Genomic DNA, 15,308 nt, shown 5'->3' with positions numbered 1-15,308 from the left:
TATTTCAAGTTTGTTACAATTACAGTTAAGAAAAGGAAATTAACATGTAAGAGACAGCAATACAGTAAGAAGATGGCATCTAAAGCAGAAGAGTTTAAGAAAATGCTTCTGGAAATCTCAGCAAGAACACTTGCTACTTCTTGACACCTCCCCCCCCCCACCCCGATCCCCTTAAAAAGGGGAGATTTAAAGTTATAGAGTAGATAACAATTTAATCAGTCATCTACAGAAGGTAATACTGCATCAACAGATAAAAGGACTGAACCATATGGGTGCCGTATCCAGCTTTTATCAACTGATTCATATTCTCCAGAAAACATCGCTTTCCCCCCCTTGATTAAAATTAAACCACAACTCTTTAAAGTAAGAAAAATAATATTACACTATAAGAACAGATTCATACAGCTGAACAATTCCAGAACTAAAACAAGTTTCAATGAAAAGTCAAAAAAAGATGTAATTGCAATTAATTATTCTCAATTAATAAGGCATATCTGACATCAGGTACACTAATGTATAGCATTATAAATATTCTTCACCCTGTAACAGTTCTTTAAAACCAATACTCAGTGAGAATATAGTATTGCACCAAAAGCTGAAATAAACAGGTTCAATGTATAAAGTGCTGAAACCCTTCCAAAGTTGTGCCGTACTGTAGTTCTGTACTCCTCATGGTTCACGTATCTTGAATACATTAAGAGTCAGCATGGCCACTTGATTGCAGGCTTCAAAGAAAAGACTGTCTGAGGTAGAAAAAAACTCCTTCAGGTCCTCCACCACCCTACGGACCACTGAGCTGTGCAAATGGCTCTCTCACAGGAAAGGGCTCCAAAGCTTTCTCTGAGTTCTTCCAGTTGTGAAAGTTTTCCTTGTACCATTCAACTAGTATGAAGAGAGCGTTGATGAGTCAAGCTGACCAGAGATAACAGGGAAATTCAAATATTCCACAGATATAATACTAACAACATGTTAATAGTTCCTTATGCAAAATTTTAACCTATAATATTAAAGCCTAGTTTAGACTTTATAAAGTCCTTATGCAAGGCTTATTCTAGCATTAAAAAGTAATTCATTCTAGTACCTGATGCTACTTTGTGATTAACCTTTTTTTTAAAAAACCAGGTAAATTCACTACTTAAAACCCAGCCCATTTTATGTAGAACTAATGTGTTAAATTCATTCCCTTTAGCTTCTCATTAACCTATATACCCATTTTCCCCACTTTCCCTCCTCCCATCACTTCTAAGACAATTAATGTAAAAGGCATCAGTCCTACTTGTTTTCTTTATTCCTTCTTTCCACGGCACTTTAGGTCTCCATCCCAGGTTATGCATTTTTTCTGAATTCATTGGGTATCTCAGGTCATTGGTAGGTCTGACGAAGCATAAAATGTACATGGAAAACAAGATTATTAGACTTTTTCATTAATTAGGGATGCATTACCTCACATTGTCTTCAACCCAACATTCGGTATGCTTCAATTTTGCAAATTCCAATCAACATGAACAGATTATACTGTTCATATTCAAAAAATATGTGGCAGCTGAGTGCGGCTACAACAATACAATTCAGTCTGTACAGTCAGCTACTTGGAATTGACCTGAATAAATATGAATTAATACCTTATTGGCATAAAAATGAATGCCAAACTCAAATCACTGCCAATGCAATTGTGTAAATCAGTGCATTTGCAACTCTTTAGACACTATGTGAGCCAGCGCTTCCTAATATCAGCATTCACATTCTTCATCCTGAAAGGCCACAAGTTTTCACATACTTCAGATGTGATATACATAGACTTCCAAAGCATTGTCATTAGCTACACAAACTTACTAGTACCGAATATGGAGAATCCCAGGCTGCAAGACTCAACACAGAAAGAGATTCCCTATATTTAAGCATGGCACAAACTTTCGCTTACACAATTTGGCAGTCTGGCAGCCTACTCTAGCATTCCTGCATTCCTGGCACTCACATGCTGAGCAGTTAAGCTACATGTGCAGACACAAACCAGCTACTTACCACCATTATTAAAACATGTTAGTCTCAAGCAGTAGCAGAGCTGATTTTTTCTGTGGCAAGGAACCCCCATGACCTTTAAGTCACTCATTATAGCATTAAATAATCATTAGTTAGGAATCTTAAGATTCTTTTGTAAGTCCTCAACATTCTTTGAAACATGTATTCCTATGTGGTTAGTTTTCCCAAGCCCATTTATGTTTGAACATTAGCGGACAGGGCCCAATACACATCTCAGTCTGAATTACACTGAGATCTACTGAACATTCACATCATGTGACCAAAGGCAATTTCTTCAAAGTCCTGCGATATACTCAGATAGGATTCTGAAGAACACTTCCTTTTAAAAACAAAAATTAGTACATTTAAAGACACTGCAGTTGCCATGATAACAATCCAAATGTGAACAGAAAGTGAGAATTCTAAAGGCCATAATACCACTTAACTGCTATCAGCAGATACATTATCTCTAATCACTCTGGAGAAAAAGTATGATATCTAAAGTAAGCAGAGACTCACTGTTGCTGCAGAAAAGAGATGGAGATTAAAAAAAGAACAGAGCCTGAAATTAAGGATGGAAACACACACACCAGAAGCATATCTATAAAAGCTACCCATTTTTGCCACCGCCCTAACTTTGGCGGCTCAGAGTTTTACATCCACTTTTGAGATAGCAGTTTCAGCTTAAAATAGGGATCTAAAATTAACTACACTCCGTAGGTGCACACTTCTACCTGTAGAGAGTGGGTTTTACCTATAAAGCACATCTAAGTCTGAGCTAGTCATATTAATGTCAAGATACTGCAGCTAAATAAGAGACATTGGGATTTGTCTCACTCAAGTGATGTTTAATACAAAATACTTAATCCACTGTCTAAACTACCCTTAAGATACAATTTAGCTACGGTGTAAAACCTGTCCTCTTCTCGCTGCTGAAGTGCGTTCTGGGAAGTCTGAGGAAAGTTTGAATACAGATTAGCATTACACATTCCCCTTCAAAACATATACTCTGACCTAAAGATCCAAATAATTACAGAAAAACAGGATTTCCATTTAAGTGTTCTGTACAGATCACAGATGTGAAATCCATTAGCCAAAAAAAAAAAAAAATTAAGCAGAGCAGAAACACTTTCACTAAAAACTATTTGGCAAGAGACCCAGAAACCTTCAGGATAAAACTATCCTGCATGTGCTTCACTATTTTCTTACCTGTCTTTGACGTAATCCATCCAGTGCTCCATTTCAGATTCCGAACTGGTCTTCTTTATCTGTCAAGAACAGAAACAACAATCACACCCCCCCATCTTGTGCTGTGCTAACATGCATTTTAAGATAGTTGTGGGTTTGTTGTGTTTTTTTAATCAACAATTTTTTTTAACAGACTTAAATCAAAACAAACAGAAATGGTCTTTGGTCTAAGCCGAGTTTTCAAACTACTAAAATTATCAAAATTATCTAGAACAATTCCAATACCTCTCCTTCATCCAAGCACTGCCTAACTATTCATAATCAGGTGATTAGATTATAGTAGTGTCACGTTCTCCGACCAAAACTGAAGCAGCCAGCATGAAAAAAACCTACCAAATGGCATTTCATCATTAAGCCAGTTATGTCCTGACCGGGACAACCAATGCAGCCGTGCAATGAATGATAGCCTGTACTGCAAACTCACTTAATACAGCTGCCACAGAAAGGATAGCACGTTTCTGTGCTACACCTATCTTCTAAGACCCACCGCAAGCCTAAACTCTCTCAGAGCTACAAAAGGTTTATAGTAGAATTGCTCATATGCACAATGACAGGCAAAGAGAAGCATCATAACTGTTTACTCACTAAATGGATTAACTCCTTTGCAAGCTGGGCTATGGACATCTCAAAGTTAGTTCCAATGTTATAAATTTCACCTGGCTTCCCCTCCTTCAGGACAGTAAGGAATGCTTCTACTACATCAGCCGCATAAAGGAAATTCCTTTTTTGAAGTCCAGAACCATGAATACAGCTTAAAAACAGGAAGAGGCAAAAAATTTTTATTAATCCTTCAATGGAAGCATTCAATTTATTATACTGTTTTCAGCAGTTTTGCTGTTAGCAGTTACCTGAAAGTACCTTAAGTTGCTGACATGCAAACAACCCTTTAGTGTTTTAAAGAAATCCTAGTATTAAAATAAGCAATTCATAACTTAGGTATGAAATTATCATTTTACAAACTATGCCATGTATTTATAACTGTAATTACAGTTTCATAGCACAAATACCACACACACAAAAAAGCAAATTACATACCATTTTCTGTTCTGTTGCAGCAAAGATATAAACTTTGGAATAACCTAAAGAATTTAACAAAACCACCATTACTCCGCTATTTTAGAAGCTGTTATTCTGCAAAGAACATTGGGCTTCACCAGTAATTATCATTAAGTATATTAATAAAGACCCTTTGCATACTTTTATGTTTTCTTAAGTTTAATCAAAGAACGCATCAAGCATAGAAACTGCAAGGATTCTTTTATCCTGGCGTAAGCAGAGTATCTTTTACACCATATTGTCTTTTCTGAAGTTCACAGGAAATCAAGGTGTTTATGTAGGGATGGACTTTTGTTTGGGCTTGGGGGGGGGGGAGGGGGGGGGAGGGGGGGTGTATGGGCATTAAGAGCAGATGCCTCTACTGTGTTATAAAGCTTATCTTTCTGTTAATCCACTACAAATCAGTAGTTACAAATATAACATTTCTACAGAAGAAAATGGTTCCATTGCTTTTCACACACAGAAGTGCACGAGAGTCTAACTAGGGATGTCTATTGCAAACAGTTGAGAACATGGTTTAAACATCCAGCAAGCTGCAGTAAATCTATAACAGTTAAATTAGTAAGAGAACATAATATAGAATATAAACAGAAATAGAGATTTTCAAGATAAGTAAACACAGATTAAGTGCTGGCGGCTAGGTTGCAGCATAAATATTTACAATGTTACATTCAGCTACAAGCTTAGAGCCATTCATTATGTCCCAGAAACTTCAGAACAGCCAGTCCTGCTATCGAAGTTTTTAAATTCAAGCCAACAGAAAGCTATTCCAATTCTTTTGATTTTGTTACCTTACTAAAATAGCACCAGACATACTAGGTAAAACTAAAGATCCATCTAGCCTAGTATTGTGTTTTTAGCAGTAACTAAAAGTGGATACTTGAGGAAGAATATATATAACTTGAGGAAGAATATATATAAGTGAAAAGCAAGTAAATAGTGATACATCCTCTGAATATACTCCCAACATCATGTAACCTGTAGCCAGACATCTCCCAAGCCACAGTTCAATGAAAACATATTTTTTAAACCATTGCTTATTCACCTGCACTAACGTAGCGAAAATAAATTCCTTTGCAAAAAACATGCAACACAAAAAACAATTAAAATTAAAAAATATCTCACTAGAACTGTGAAACATAGCTACATTTTACACAAGCTCCAAACTCCAAGGGCTACGTGTGATTATCGCTATCGTTCCACTAGTGTATTTCCATTCACTAGGAGAGCAGATCTCAGTATTGCCCACAAAGGCAGCTCCCTCTCACTAATAACCATTTTGAATAGTTACGCTGCAAGGTATGTATGGACACACATGCAAAGAACAAGTCGCCTTGCACTATTTCTCACCATCTGTCTGATTGCTATAGTTTCATCCCACCCGTTTTTATGTACAGGTTGGAACATCTCTTTCTATACCAGACATATTGCTCTCTTACAGTTTACTTTTTGAAATGTTTACCTTAGTTATTAAACATTCCTAATCACAGCACATGGCATATGAGTTCATGTCATTTGTAGGGGAACCCTGCCAGACACAGGGCAGTTAAATATCTTTTGAAAACTAAAGAAATTACAAAATAAAGTCATTGTAGTAAAATTCATGTAAATAACTAAAAACCTCTAATCGATGTGTTACTGACAACCAAAAAAACCTGTGTTCATTGTGTTGATGGTCAATATGTTAGTGTGAACCAAACTATATAATCACAGGCATGTGTGGACAAATACACTTAGAAGACACTTTTTTCAAAAGTCGGTCCATTCTTATGAGAAAAAAGTAACATCACTACAACCCAAAATTATGGTATACTGAAGCTCAGAGTAAAGCATAGGCTTAACTTACTTTTTCTGGATACTGGTGCGGTCCATAGACATTACTGCTCCGTGTGATAACAACTGGGAACTTAAGAGCAATAAACATGCATGTGATTGCATACGAAAATATATACCAGTAAAAATCTGCAGGCTTCTTGCTGATCAATAAACTGACACACCCCCAGTGCTTATTCAAAAATCTGCAAGCCTTTACAAACATTAATGAATTAAGCTGTCCATATTCTGTCAAATAGGCAAGGGCCTTCAGCCTTCTCAGTCTGGCAGAAACACAAGTGACAAACGTTTGTAATCTCTCAGTCTTGCTATGGAACCACCATAGGGCAATACATAGGTATATCTGGTTGACTGAAGACTTGCTTACTACTTCTCATTCCAAGAAAATGTTTCACAGTCATGAACATCTCATTCAAGCCAGCTTTATGTCCAAAAAAAAATTGCAAAGGACACATCAAGAAGAGAAGACTGAAGTATTCAAAATGTTAAAGTTTTTTGCTTAAACAAATCTGAGTAATAGGGGTTTTCTTCCTTCCTTTTACTTTTTTTTGTTTTTATTATAAGCCTAGTCTTAATACAATTTGAGCTTTGCATATTCTACTTCTGTATAAACAGGTTTTCTTCAAGCTTAACACTTTTTTTAAATTGCTCGTTTTCTTTGACCATTTTATCAAAGAAAAATTTTAAACATTACAGTTCAGATGTAAAAAAAAAAACATTTGACCTCTCCCCACTGTCTTGCAGTATATCTCCACCATTAAGTGGTCGGCATCATCTGACACATCCAAACTACAAGACTAGCAATCAGCAACAAGGTGGCACTGTGTGGGCTTAATACTAAGTTTTCTCCTATATACATAATACATACACTGAAGTATGAGCTTCAGAGTTTTTGAAGCTTGCACCAACTTACTTGATACCTTTCCCAGTAAGACTGGACAAAACACTCTGCAGCTGCTTTAGAGGAGGCATAGGGATTTGTTGGACGTTTTGGTGAGGATTCATCAAATTCCTAAAATGAAAAGAAAAATTGGTGTTACTCAATTTCTTTTGCCCGGATAAGTCTTAAAGTTGCAAAAGCTGCAGTTGAGACCAAAATAAAAATCCCTAAATATCCAAGCACACCAGCCTGAAAAAGTCACCCTTCCATTTAGAGCAGAAGACCAATAACAAAAGATAGTCTACTTATCAAACACAGGAGGTAGCCAGAATACCAGCAGCAATATTTTTATACTTCTAGCAGGGTACCTCACAGTAGCAGGTCCTTAGATTTTTACCTTCTAAAATAATCACTGTTGCCACAGGGAGGTTCAATCCTTTCTGGGCTCACACTGCCTCAGAGTGCCACTGCACCACAGACAGCAAATTGACATTTCAGTCCTAAATAACACGAGTTCATTCTCCCTTTTCTATAAACTTTATTTCTGTAAGAAAAGTAGAATTTAAACCCAAAGCCCTCTGAAGCAAGGCTTCAACAATTCTGACCTGCTCCAGAATAGGCAGCTTCATGTCACTTCCATCAACTTCTTGCTTGACAAAAAAAACCACAACACAACACCACCAACCAACCAACCAACCCAATAATGAACTTAAGAAAGAAGGGATTCTGCACTGCCTGAGATGTAATTCATATCATCTAACATGTGATTAAAAGACTCACTGGCCTTGTCTGACCTTTGCCTCTGAAATTAATTCACCCCGATTTACTCTTTGACCCTCCTCCATCCAAAAAACAAACCTCTCGTCAAGAACTTCTACTATGATTCACAAAAAGAACAAAAAAACAGATTAAAGTGCTCTTTTCAAGGCCCAGAGGCAGAAAAAATTTACTTGAGGTCATCTCAGCCAAACCACTGGTCTACGTGCAGGAAAACATCCCTGGGTATGATAGAAGTGTACCAACTGAAGCTGTGTTGAAGGAACTGATAAAGACATTGCATCAATAAGAAAATGCACATGACTTTTCTGAAATACATTATTATTATCTGGGATTATGGCACAAGACTCCTTGGCCATTATTTATGCCCTTAGAAAGACAACCATACATAATTTGTAATTTAGCCCAGTGAAAAGACATTTCCTGCATTCAGTTCAGGCATAAATTGGCAAGAATCAAAAAGATTTCCAGAGGACAAGAAACATTTGCATATTTCTTCCAGTAATACAGGAACTGTCTCCTGTTAGAATTGTCAGTACTTACAGTTTATTAGTATTTTAGCTAGAGTGTAAAATAGTTCCCTGCCTGTCAAGTTCATGGTCAAGGCAGAGCAGGAAAAAATAAACAAAAGAAAAAAACCCAGCAACATCCTGTCTCATGAACACTCCAAGGCAAAACTGTATAATATATTCCTTTGACAGTATCTCTGAGGAGTATCTGCATATCATTACTAACCCCAATCTCACTGCTTTAGGTGATACACATTCAATATTAAAAAAAAGCTAAAAAAATTCAGGACAATTTTGATACTTCGCTTTCTAGGAAAAAAAGAAAAACAACAGTGCTTGTTTACAAGTTCCGGTATTGTCAGAAATAGCTCAAAAGTCATACATTTACAGAGGTGAAGGAAAGTTAGACTCATCTTGTTTTCACTATTAAAAGCAAGTAAAACTAGAAAAACACTCATGCACTTTCAAACTCACCTCATCAGTGCTACCTCCGTATACTTCATCTGTACTAACATAGACAAACTTCTCCACATTGGCTTCATGTGCAGCTGCAACCAGCACATTAGTGCCATAAACATTCACGTACGTGAATTCCAGGGCATGCCAAAATGAAAGATCTACATTAAAAAGTTCAAACAATTCTGATTAAATTTAGGCAAGACATGGTTTCATATTGGAGGCTGCTATACAGACTGGGACTTCATCACTAGTTCTTTGACTGTCAGATAGCAAGGTCATTATTAAATGAAGACATTTTCCACACTTATTTGAAGACAACAAGAGGCTGGAATCAGGAGTAAAAAGCTTGTTGGCTATGGACAGTTCCATTTGAAATAGCATTATCTATACTTAAGTGGCAGCGTAACTACTTTCCCTCTCCACTGGAAAGGGCCAAGCTCAGCAAGAAAAGTACCATTCAAAGACAGTTGTAAGATGCAGCAATAGGTACCTATTACTGTTAACTAACTAGCACCTGTTTTAATTCTTAGAATTGTCCCACTGACCTAATGACTTTGTGCATATCAAATCTGACAATTTTGAGAAGTTAAAATTCTTCAAGAATTTCTTCTCATGATGAATGGAACATCGTAGAGATAGCTCTTGTTAACAGTGCTACTGAAGAGTGGTTATTCAAATTAGGCACTTTTAAGTGCAATTCTCTCTTTCCATAATCGAGGCAGGATTCTAAACGGAGCTACGCCTAATCCTTCAGCTTCCACATTGTGTTTTTTCCTTGGTTGGTACCAATCAAGTAAAAACTTAAGACTATGCACAAACTCTTTTTCCATTGTCTTCATGACTCAACCAGTACACTGTCAGTTACATGTGTGTCTAGATGGAATTTAAAAATGTAGTAAGAAAAAAAAAAAAGAGGGCATTACCGTTTATGCGCAGTGAAAACAGACACAGTCAGATGAAGCACTTTTTAAATTAAGGCTGTGAACCCCTTTAAGTTAAAAGGCCACCAGGCACTGAATCATATAGTTTGTAGAGACAAACTGTATCCTTGTTTTGTGTGAAGGGAAAAGACAAAATATATCTGTATATATTTCAAACAAGTATACTCATGGAAAAAAATCCCAAAATATGCAACAATGCTCACCTACATGTGTTTGGGCTGCAAAATGAAGGACTATATCTATTTTCTCAGTTTTGAAGAGCTGTTTTATAAAATCAGGTTCACAAATATCCCCCTAAACAGGAAGAAAAACAACCATTAACAAATTATTTTTCATAGAAAATAGTAAGCTTTCATTTGTACCAAGTCTCGCATAACAAACCATTACAAAGGAAGAACAGGATGCGAGTAGCAGTGCCATCTGAGTTTTGGGCAACTTATCTAAAATAATAAATCTAAAATAAGACTAGATATAAATTTCACACTCTTTGAGCAACAGCCTCATCGAAACTTATTTCGGGATTTATATTACTATTTAACATTAGAAACAGCATCACCCCCAAAACGTACACAAGAGAAGTATAGTGTGTAGCTTGAATGCTGAGGTTGAAATGACAAGCTCCCACAGCAAGTAAGGGGAGTTACTGGAGCCTGCCTAACGGGCAGTGACACCTAGTGGCATTATAAAAGGTGAAGTGGATTTCCACTTCGGTGGAAATGGACAGTTGGATGTCTTGCAAGGATTTTGGGGTTTGTTGTTTGTTCTGGTAATTTTTTTTCATTGATACATTTAGAAAAGAGTCAGGCACCGACACACAAGCCATTCTTTAGTTTAAGATAGAAGCACCTGCAGCTTCTTGAAAGGTAAATACAAGCTGAGAAAAAGCTTTTGATATCTGTCTGTTGGCTCAACTTAAACAAGACAGTACCTGAGAAAAAGGGGTGTCTTGGGGAGAAAGATTTTTGTATTTGAATAACAAGGCAATGAACTAAAAATAATTCAAATGCACCTATGTTTTAAGAAGTTCTCACGCAACAATTCTGAACAAGGGAGGGCTGTATGTCAAAAACGGGAGGAAGATGAACTGATTTATCTATTTCTCATCCCTAAACAGAACTGAAACACTCCAGTTAATACTTCAGGCTCATACATTATTATGAACAAAACGGTTACAACTATTTTTTTTAAAACTGAAATTCACACTTGATACGTCTGTGCTGAGCAACAACAGAAACGGTGATAAAACTGTGTCTTTCATACAGGCGCTTATGCAAATTTTCTAAACTTTTACTCCTCTACCTTCCAAAACAGGCTACTTTTCTACAGCACCTCTACAGCATTTATCCTTCCTGCGCTCTCTTAAGGCCAGCAATAGTGTTACAGTTTTAATTATAGAGCTTGCCCATCAGAGATTATTTTTTCCAGTACATTTTTTCCTATCACGGTAAACTGCTTGGCTGCACATCAGCTGCACATAAACTCTGATCAGCCTTCCTTCCCCCCCCAAAAAAATAAAACAAAAAACCCCACACCAAGAAAACACACCACCAAACTGAGAAGGTGGAATGAATTATACTGTTGTAGGTTTTGTGAGAATATATTCCTATTCTAGATTAGCAGCAGTATAGCTACATCGTTCCTTGTTACTATCCCCCCACTTCACATAGATATCTGACTGATTACAGGATGCCTTCTAGAACTCCATGCTACCCCAGCAATTAAATGTTAATATATATACAGGAAACGAGGCTTTTCTACAGCATTCATACATTTCATATAGCATACTGGAAACTGTCAAAAACATTAGGAAAAATAACCAAAACTCCAGTTTGGTCATGCTTAAACTGCATACATTTGCTTAGCAGACATCCCCTTTCCCATCATGCAACTTTTATCCCAAAGGCTCAGAGATCACCACTTACTGAAATAAAGGGGTAGGTTCACAAAAATGTAAACATCGATGGGGGTCACCAAACAGGTCAGGACAAGTTCAATTCCCAACGTTGCCTGAATCTAAGAGATATGTTTAACTTAACATCTACTACCTCTGGCAAAGTTGCCCCAAAGTTAGTATTTCAGAAAATTAAGCTATGCATTTGCCTGACATCCTGCAACCTCAGACAGCCCAGCTAGACAGAGAGACTGGCATCAGTACTGCCTTTCATACAGGGGAAGAACCTCAGCATACAAACCCAGCAGTCAGAATGTTCGTCTGATCAATAAATCTGAATCCATCTCTTGTCTGAAGATATAACTGTGAAAACAGTAAACTAATTTAACTGGCAAAATTTTAAAAAGAAGAGGCATACCCTGAATGTTCCCATAAGACCCTGTTCCAAAACAACTATGAACTACACAGCATCAACAGCAGCAAAAGCAAGAACACAGCCTGATGTCTAGAGCTAAGATAGAATCTAAGATAGAATCAGAGAAGCACAGAGGCGCTGAATCTGAATCCATCTTGTTCATACCACCTATCAAAAGTGAAACAATCATCGCTAAACCCACTCATCGCCATATCAGGCTTTTTCAAATTCTGTACCTTTATTATACAATAAAATTATCAATTTTCAAAAGACTACGTGCTGTAAGACCCAAAATGTACTGCTTATTGTCACAGAATATGGGTGAAATACCAAGTATATTAATATGGTAAACAGATCAAATAAATGCTCTTATGTCCATGTGGCTGTCGCATCAATTGGTATATTCCATATAACTAACTCATTCTTGACAATGAATTAGTAGAAGTAATTTCAACTTTACCATAAATGAAAGCAGTGGCTTCTAGTTTGGGGAGCTCTGGAGACCACATTACTTTGATAGAAGGCATTAAAAAAATCAGTAAAAAGTCAAGTTTCCTAGAAGAGAAGGCTTTATCACCTGGATAAACTTGTAGTTTTCCTTCTCAGAGACCGTTTCAAGATTCTTCAAGCTTGCACAGTAGTCGAGCTAAAGAGAAATACACACACAATATCATTAAGTGGGCTTCATGAAAGTAAATAAGCTAACTGACGTGTAGCCTAATTACTAAAAGTTGGAGAACAAAGTACAAACTTCTTTCAAAAGAAAAGGTATTTTGCAAGCAGACAAGACGAAGCTCTAAAAACACAAAACTCTGAAAGATATTCTAACTGCAACAATTCTCAAACAGAAGTTTAATATTTCAAAAGCTTCCTTCATTTTGTTCTGCAAATAATTATTTCTGATGAGCACAGGACTGTAAGCATGAACAGCTGGTGATGTTGGTTTTTTTTTTTGCTTAGGAACAAATGGATAGTCAAACAAAAATTTAATAAATAACAATAATCCATATGAATTTCAACATGCCACAAAAATGATCCAAGGGCTGGAGCATCTCTCCTACAAGGACAGGCTGAGATAGTTGGGGTTGTTCAGCCTGGAGAAGAGAAGGCTGCGGGGAGACCTTATTGAGGCCTTTCAGTACTTAAAGTGGGACTATAGGAAAGATGCGGGCAATCTCTTTAGCAAACCCTATTTGACAGGACAAGGGGTAATAGTTTTAAGCTAAAGGAGGGTAGATTTAGAATGGATATAATAAAGAAATTTTTTACAGTGAGGGTGGTGAAACACTGGCACGGGTTGCCCAGAGAGGTGGTAGATGCCCCATCCCTAGAGACATTCATGGTGATGTTGGACAGGGCTCTAAGCAACCTGATCTAGCTGAAGACGACCCTGCTCGCTGCACGGGGGTTGGACTAGATGACCTCTAAAGGTCTTTTCCAATCCAAACCATTCTATGATTCTATATATTGCATTAAAAATCCACTTTTCCACATCAAGAAAGAAAAAAAAGCTACTTACCTTATCTAGATTTATAATCAGATAGTTTGGATAGCTTTTCACAAGAGAGACGACTACATGTGAAGCACTATAGGATAGAACAAAAACATATTTTACAATTATACAGTTAGCTTTGAGGTATCAAAGAGATTACAAATTACAATTAAGTTTATTTGTAATTTGGGGGGGAATTCCATTGGGAAAAGAGGGGGCTGTACTCAACACAGGAGAAAAAAGAAATCACAGATATATTTTAAACTATGACAACATTATCCTATTGACAATACCCATAACCACATATTGTTAAAACATGAAAAATCAGATTAAAAGTTTATACTATAAGAAAGCCACACTGCTCACAGCCACCTAAAAAAAATATAAAACCAAACTGTTACATGCTACATTCAATTACCATTCTAAAGTACTTTTATTCTCTTAATTTTATAGATTAAGTGTTCGGGAGACTAAACAGCCAACTCTCCTAACCCACAACACTGCCTCTCAACACTCAACTGTCCAACACTGCAGCTAGGCGTCAGAAGAAATGACAGCTTGACTGCCAGGTGGCTTCTCTCTTGCGTACAAGACACTCAGCCTGAGAGTTCAGGTTTGGCAGGGCTTATTCACACCTCCAGCACCCTAAGCCGGGGGGTGCACACAGCTTCAGTAGTCCTCCCACAGCTTCAGACTGAGCACGCTGAGGGGTTCAAGCTTAAAATGGGCTTGAATTTTCTCTGCCTCGAGCAGAGCCCAGAGCGCTGGGGAGCACCGGTGAGAAACATCAGCTGGCTGAAAGCACAACCACCCCGCTGCCCCACCTCGGCTGGGGCTGGGCGCCCACCGGTGCCGGCCACCGTCAGCACCGGGCACCTCCTCCTTCGCCACGGGCGGAGGACAGCCGGGAGCAGCCCGGAGGGGACAAACCTCCGGCCCCACAGCACGGGAGAGCCGCAAGCAGCCTCCAAGGCGAACCGGGCCCTACGGGAACACCGGCGTCCACCGCGGCCTGCGCCGGAGCGAAGGAGGCCCGAGCTAGCGGCGGCACCGAACCGGCCCCGGGTAGGCCCAGGCGGCACCGCGGGGCCCCCTCCCGCCCCACCCGCGCCCCCGCAAGGGAGGCCGGCGGCCCCCACCCGGACCGGCCCGGCGGAGAGCCGTGGCTGCGGCGAGAGCACCGCGGCGGCCGCTCACATGAAGCCAGCGCCGCCCGTCACCAGTAGCCGCTTCTCGAACACCGGCGGCTCGGCGGGACCCGGCACCCCTGACATCCTCCGCGCTTTACGGCGGCAGCTCTCACACCACCACCCTCCTCCTCGCCGTGCGCCGCGACCTCACGGCTGCGCATGCGCAACGCGGGACGGCTTCTGTCGGTCTCCCGGGGGCTTCAGGGCAGGGCCGCAGCGACTGTAACATCCTGCATTAAAAAAAAACCCCTTTCTCGGTCCATCCGCGCCCGAACAACGGCGCTGGCCGCCTCTGAGGGCGGCGGGCGCGCTGTGCTAAGAGGTCAGCCCTTTACCTCCGCCTTCCGCTGCGACGGTCGCCTTTTACGACACTGGTTCTCAACTTACGGCCGAACCCAGCAACGGACACGTTGTAGTTGGGGGGTGCAGACGGGCGGGGCCGAGACGGGCGGGGCCGGGACGGCCCGGGGTGGGCGGGCTCCCTCGCGCGGGGCTCCTATTGGTTCTCTTTTCGTTCCTGCCCTCTCGCGCGCGTGTCCCGTGCCCGCTTGTAACCTCTGGGGCGGGTGTCACGTGAGGCGGCGGCGCGAGCGGCGGC

General features: G+C 39.5%; 1 protein-coding gene across 2 annotated transcripts; it reads right to left on the bottom strand.

Annotated features, from left to right (window-relative positions):
• Positions 1-460: 460 nt before the first annotated feature.
• Positions 461-15,029, bottom strand: TGDS (TDP-glucose 4,6-dehydratase). Of its 2 annotated transcripts, XM_064440686.1 has the most exons (12): positions 14,718-15,029; positions 13,548-13,614; positions 12,606-12,674; positions 9,926-10,016; positions 8,797-8,939; positions 7,070-7,168; positions 6,170-6,229; positions 4,303-4,346; positions 3,853-4,018; positions 3,229-3,287; positions 1,277-1,374; positions 461-882 (listed from the first exon to the last, which is right to left on the bottom strand). In XM_064440686.1, exons 1-12 carry the CDS (start codon positions 14,792-14,794, stop codon positions 782-784), a joined length of 1,074 nt encoding a protein of 357 aa, XP_064296756.1. In that variant the 5' UTR covers positions 14,795-15,029; the 3' UTR covers positions 461-781. The 2 variants fall into 2 exon arrangements, with proteins under 2 accessions (XP_064296756.1, XP_064296757.1); XM_064440687.1 differs by lacking the exons at positions 12,606-12,674; positions 13,548-13,614; positions 14,718-15,029 and adding an exon at positions 12,489-12,589.
• Between the last annotated feature and the right edge of the window lie 279 nt (positions 15,030-15,308).

The sequence above is a fragment of the Phalacrocorax carbo genome, chromosome 1, assembly GCF_963921805.1.
Source record: "Phalacrocorax carbo chromosome 1, bPhaCar2.1, whole genome shotgun sequence".
Taxonomy (NCBI): Eukaryota; Metazoa; Chordata; class Aves; order Suliformes; family Phalacrocoracidae; genus Phalacrocorax; species Phalacrocorax carbo.
Note: the sequence above shows the minus strand (reverse complement) of the source record. Positions and strands in the feature narration are given on the sequence as shown.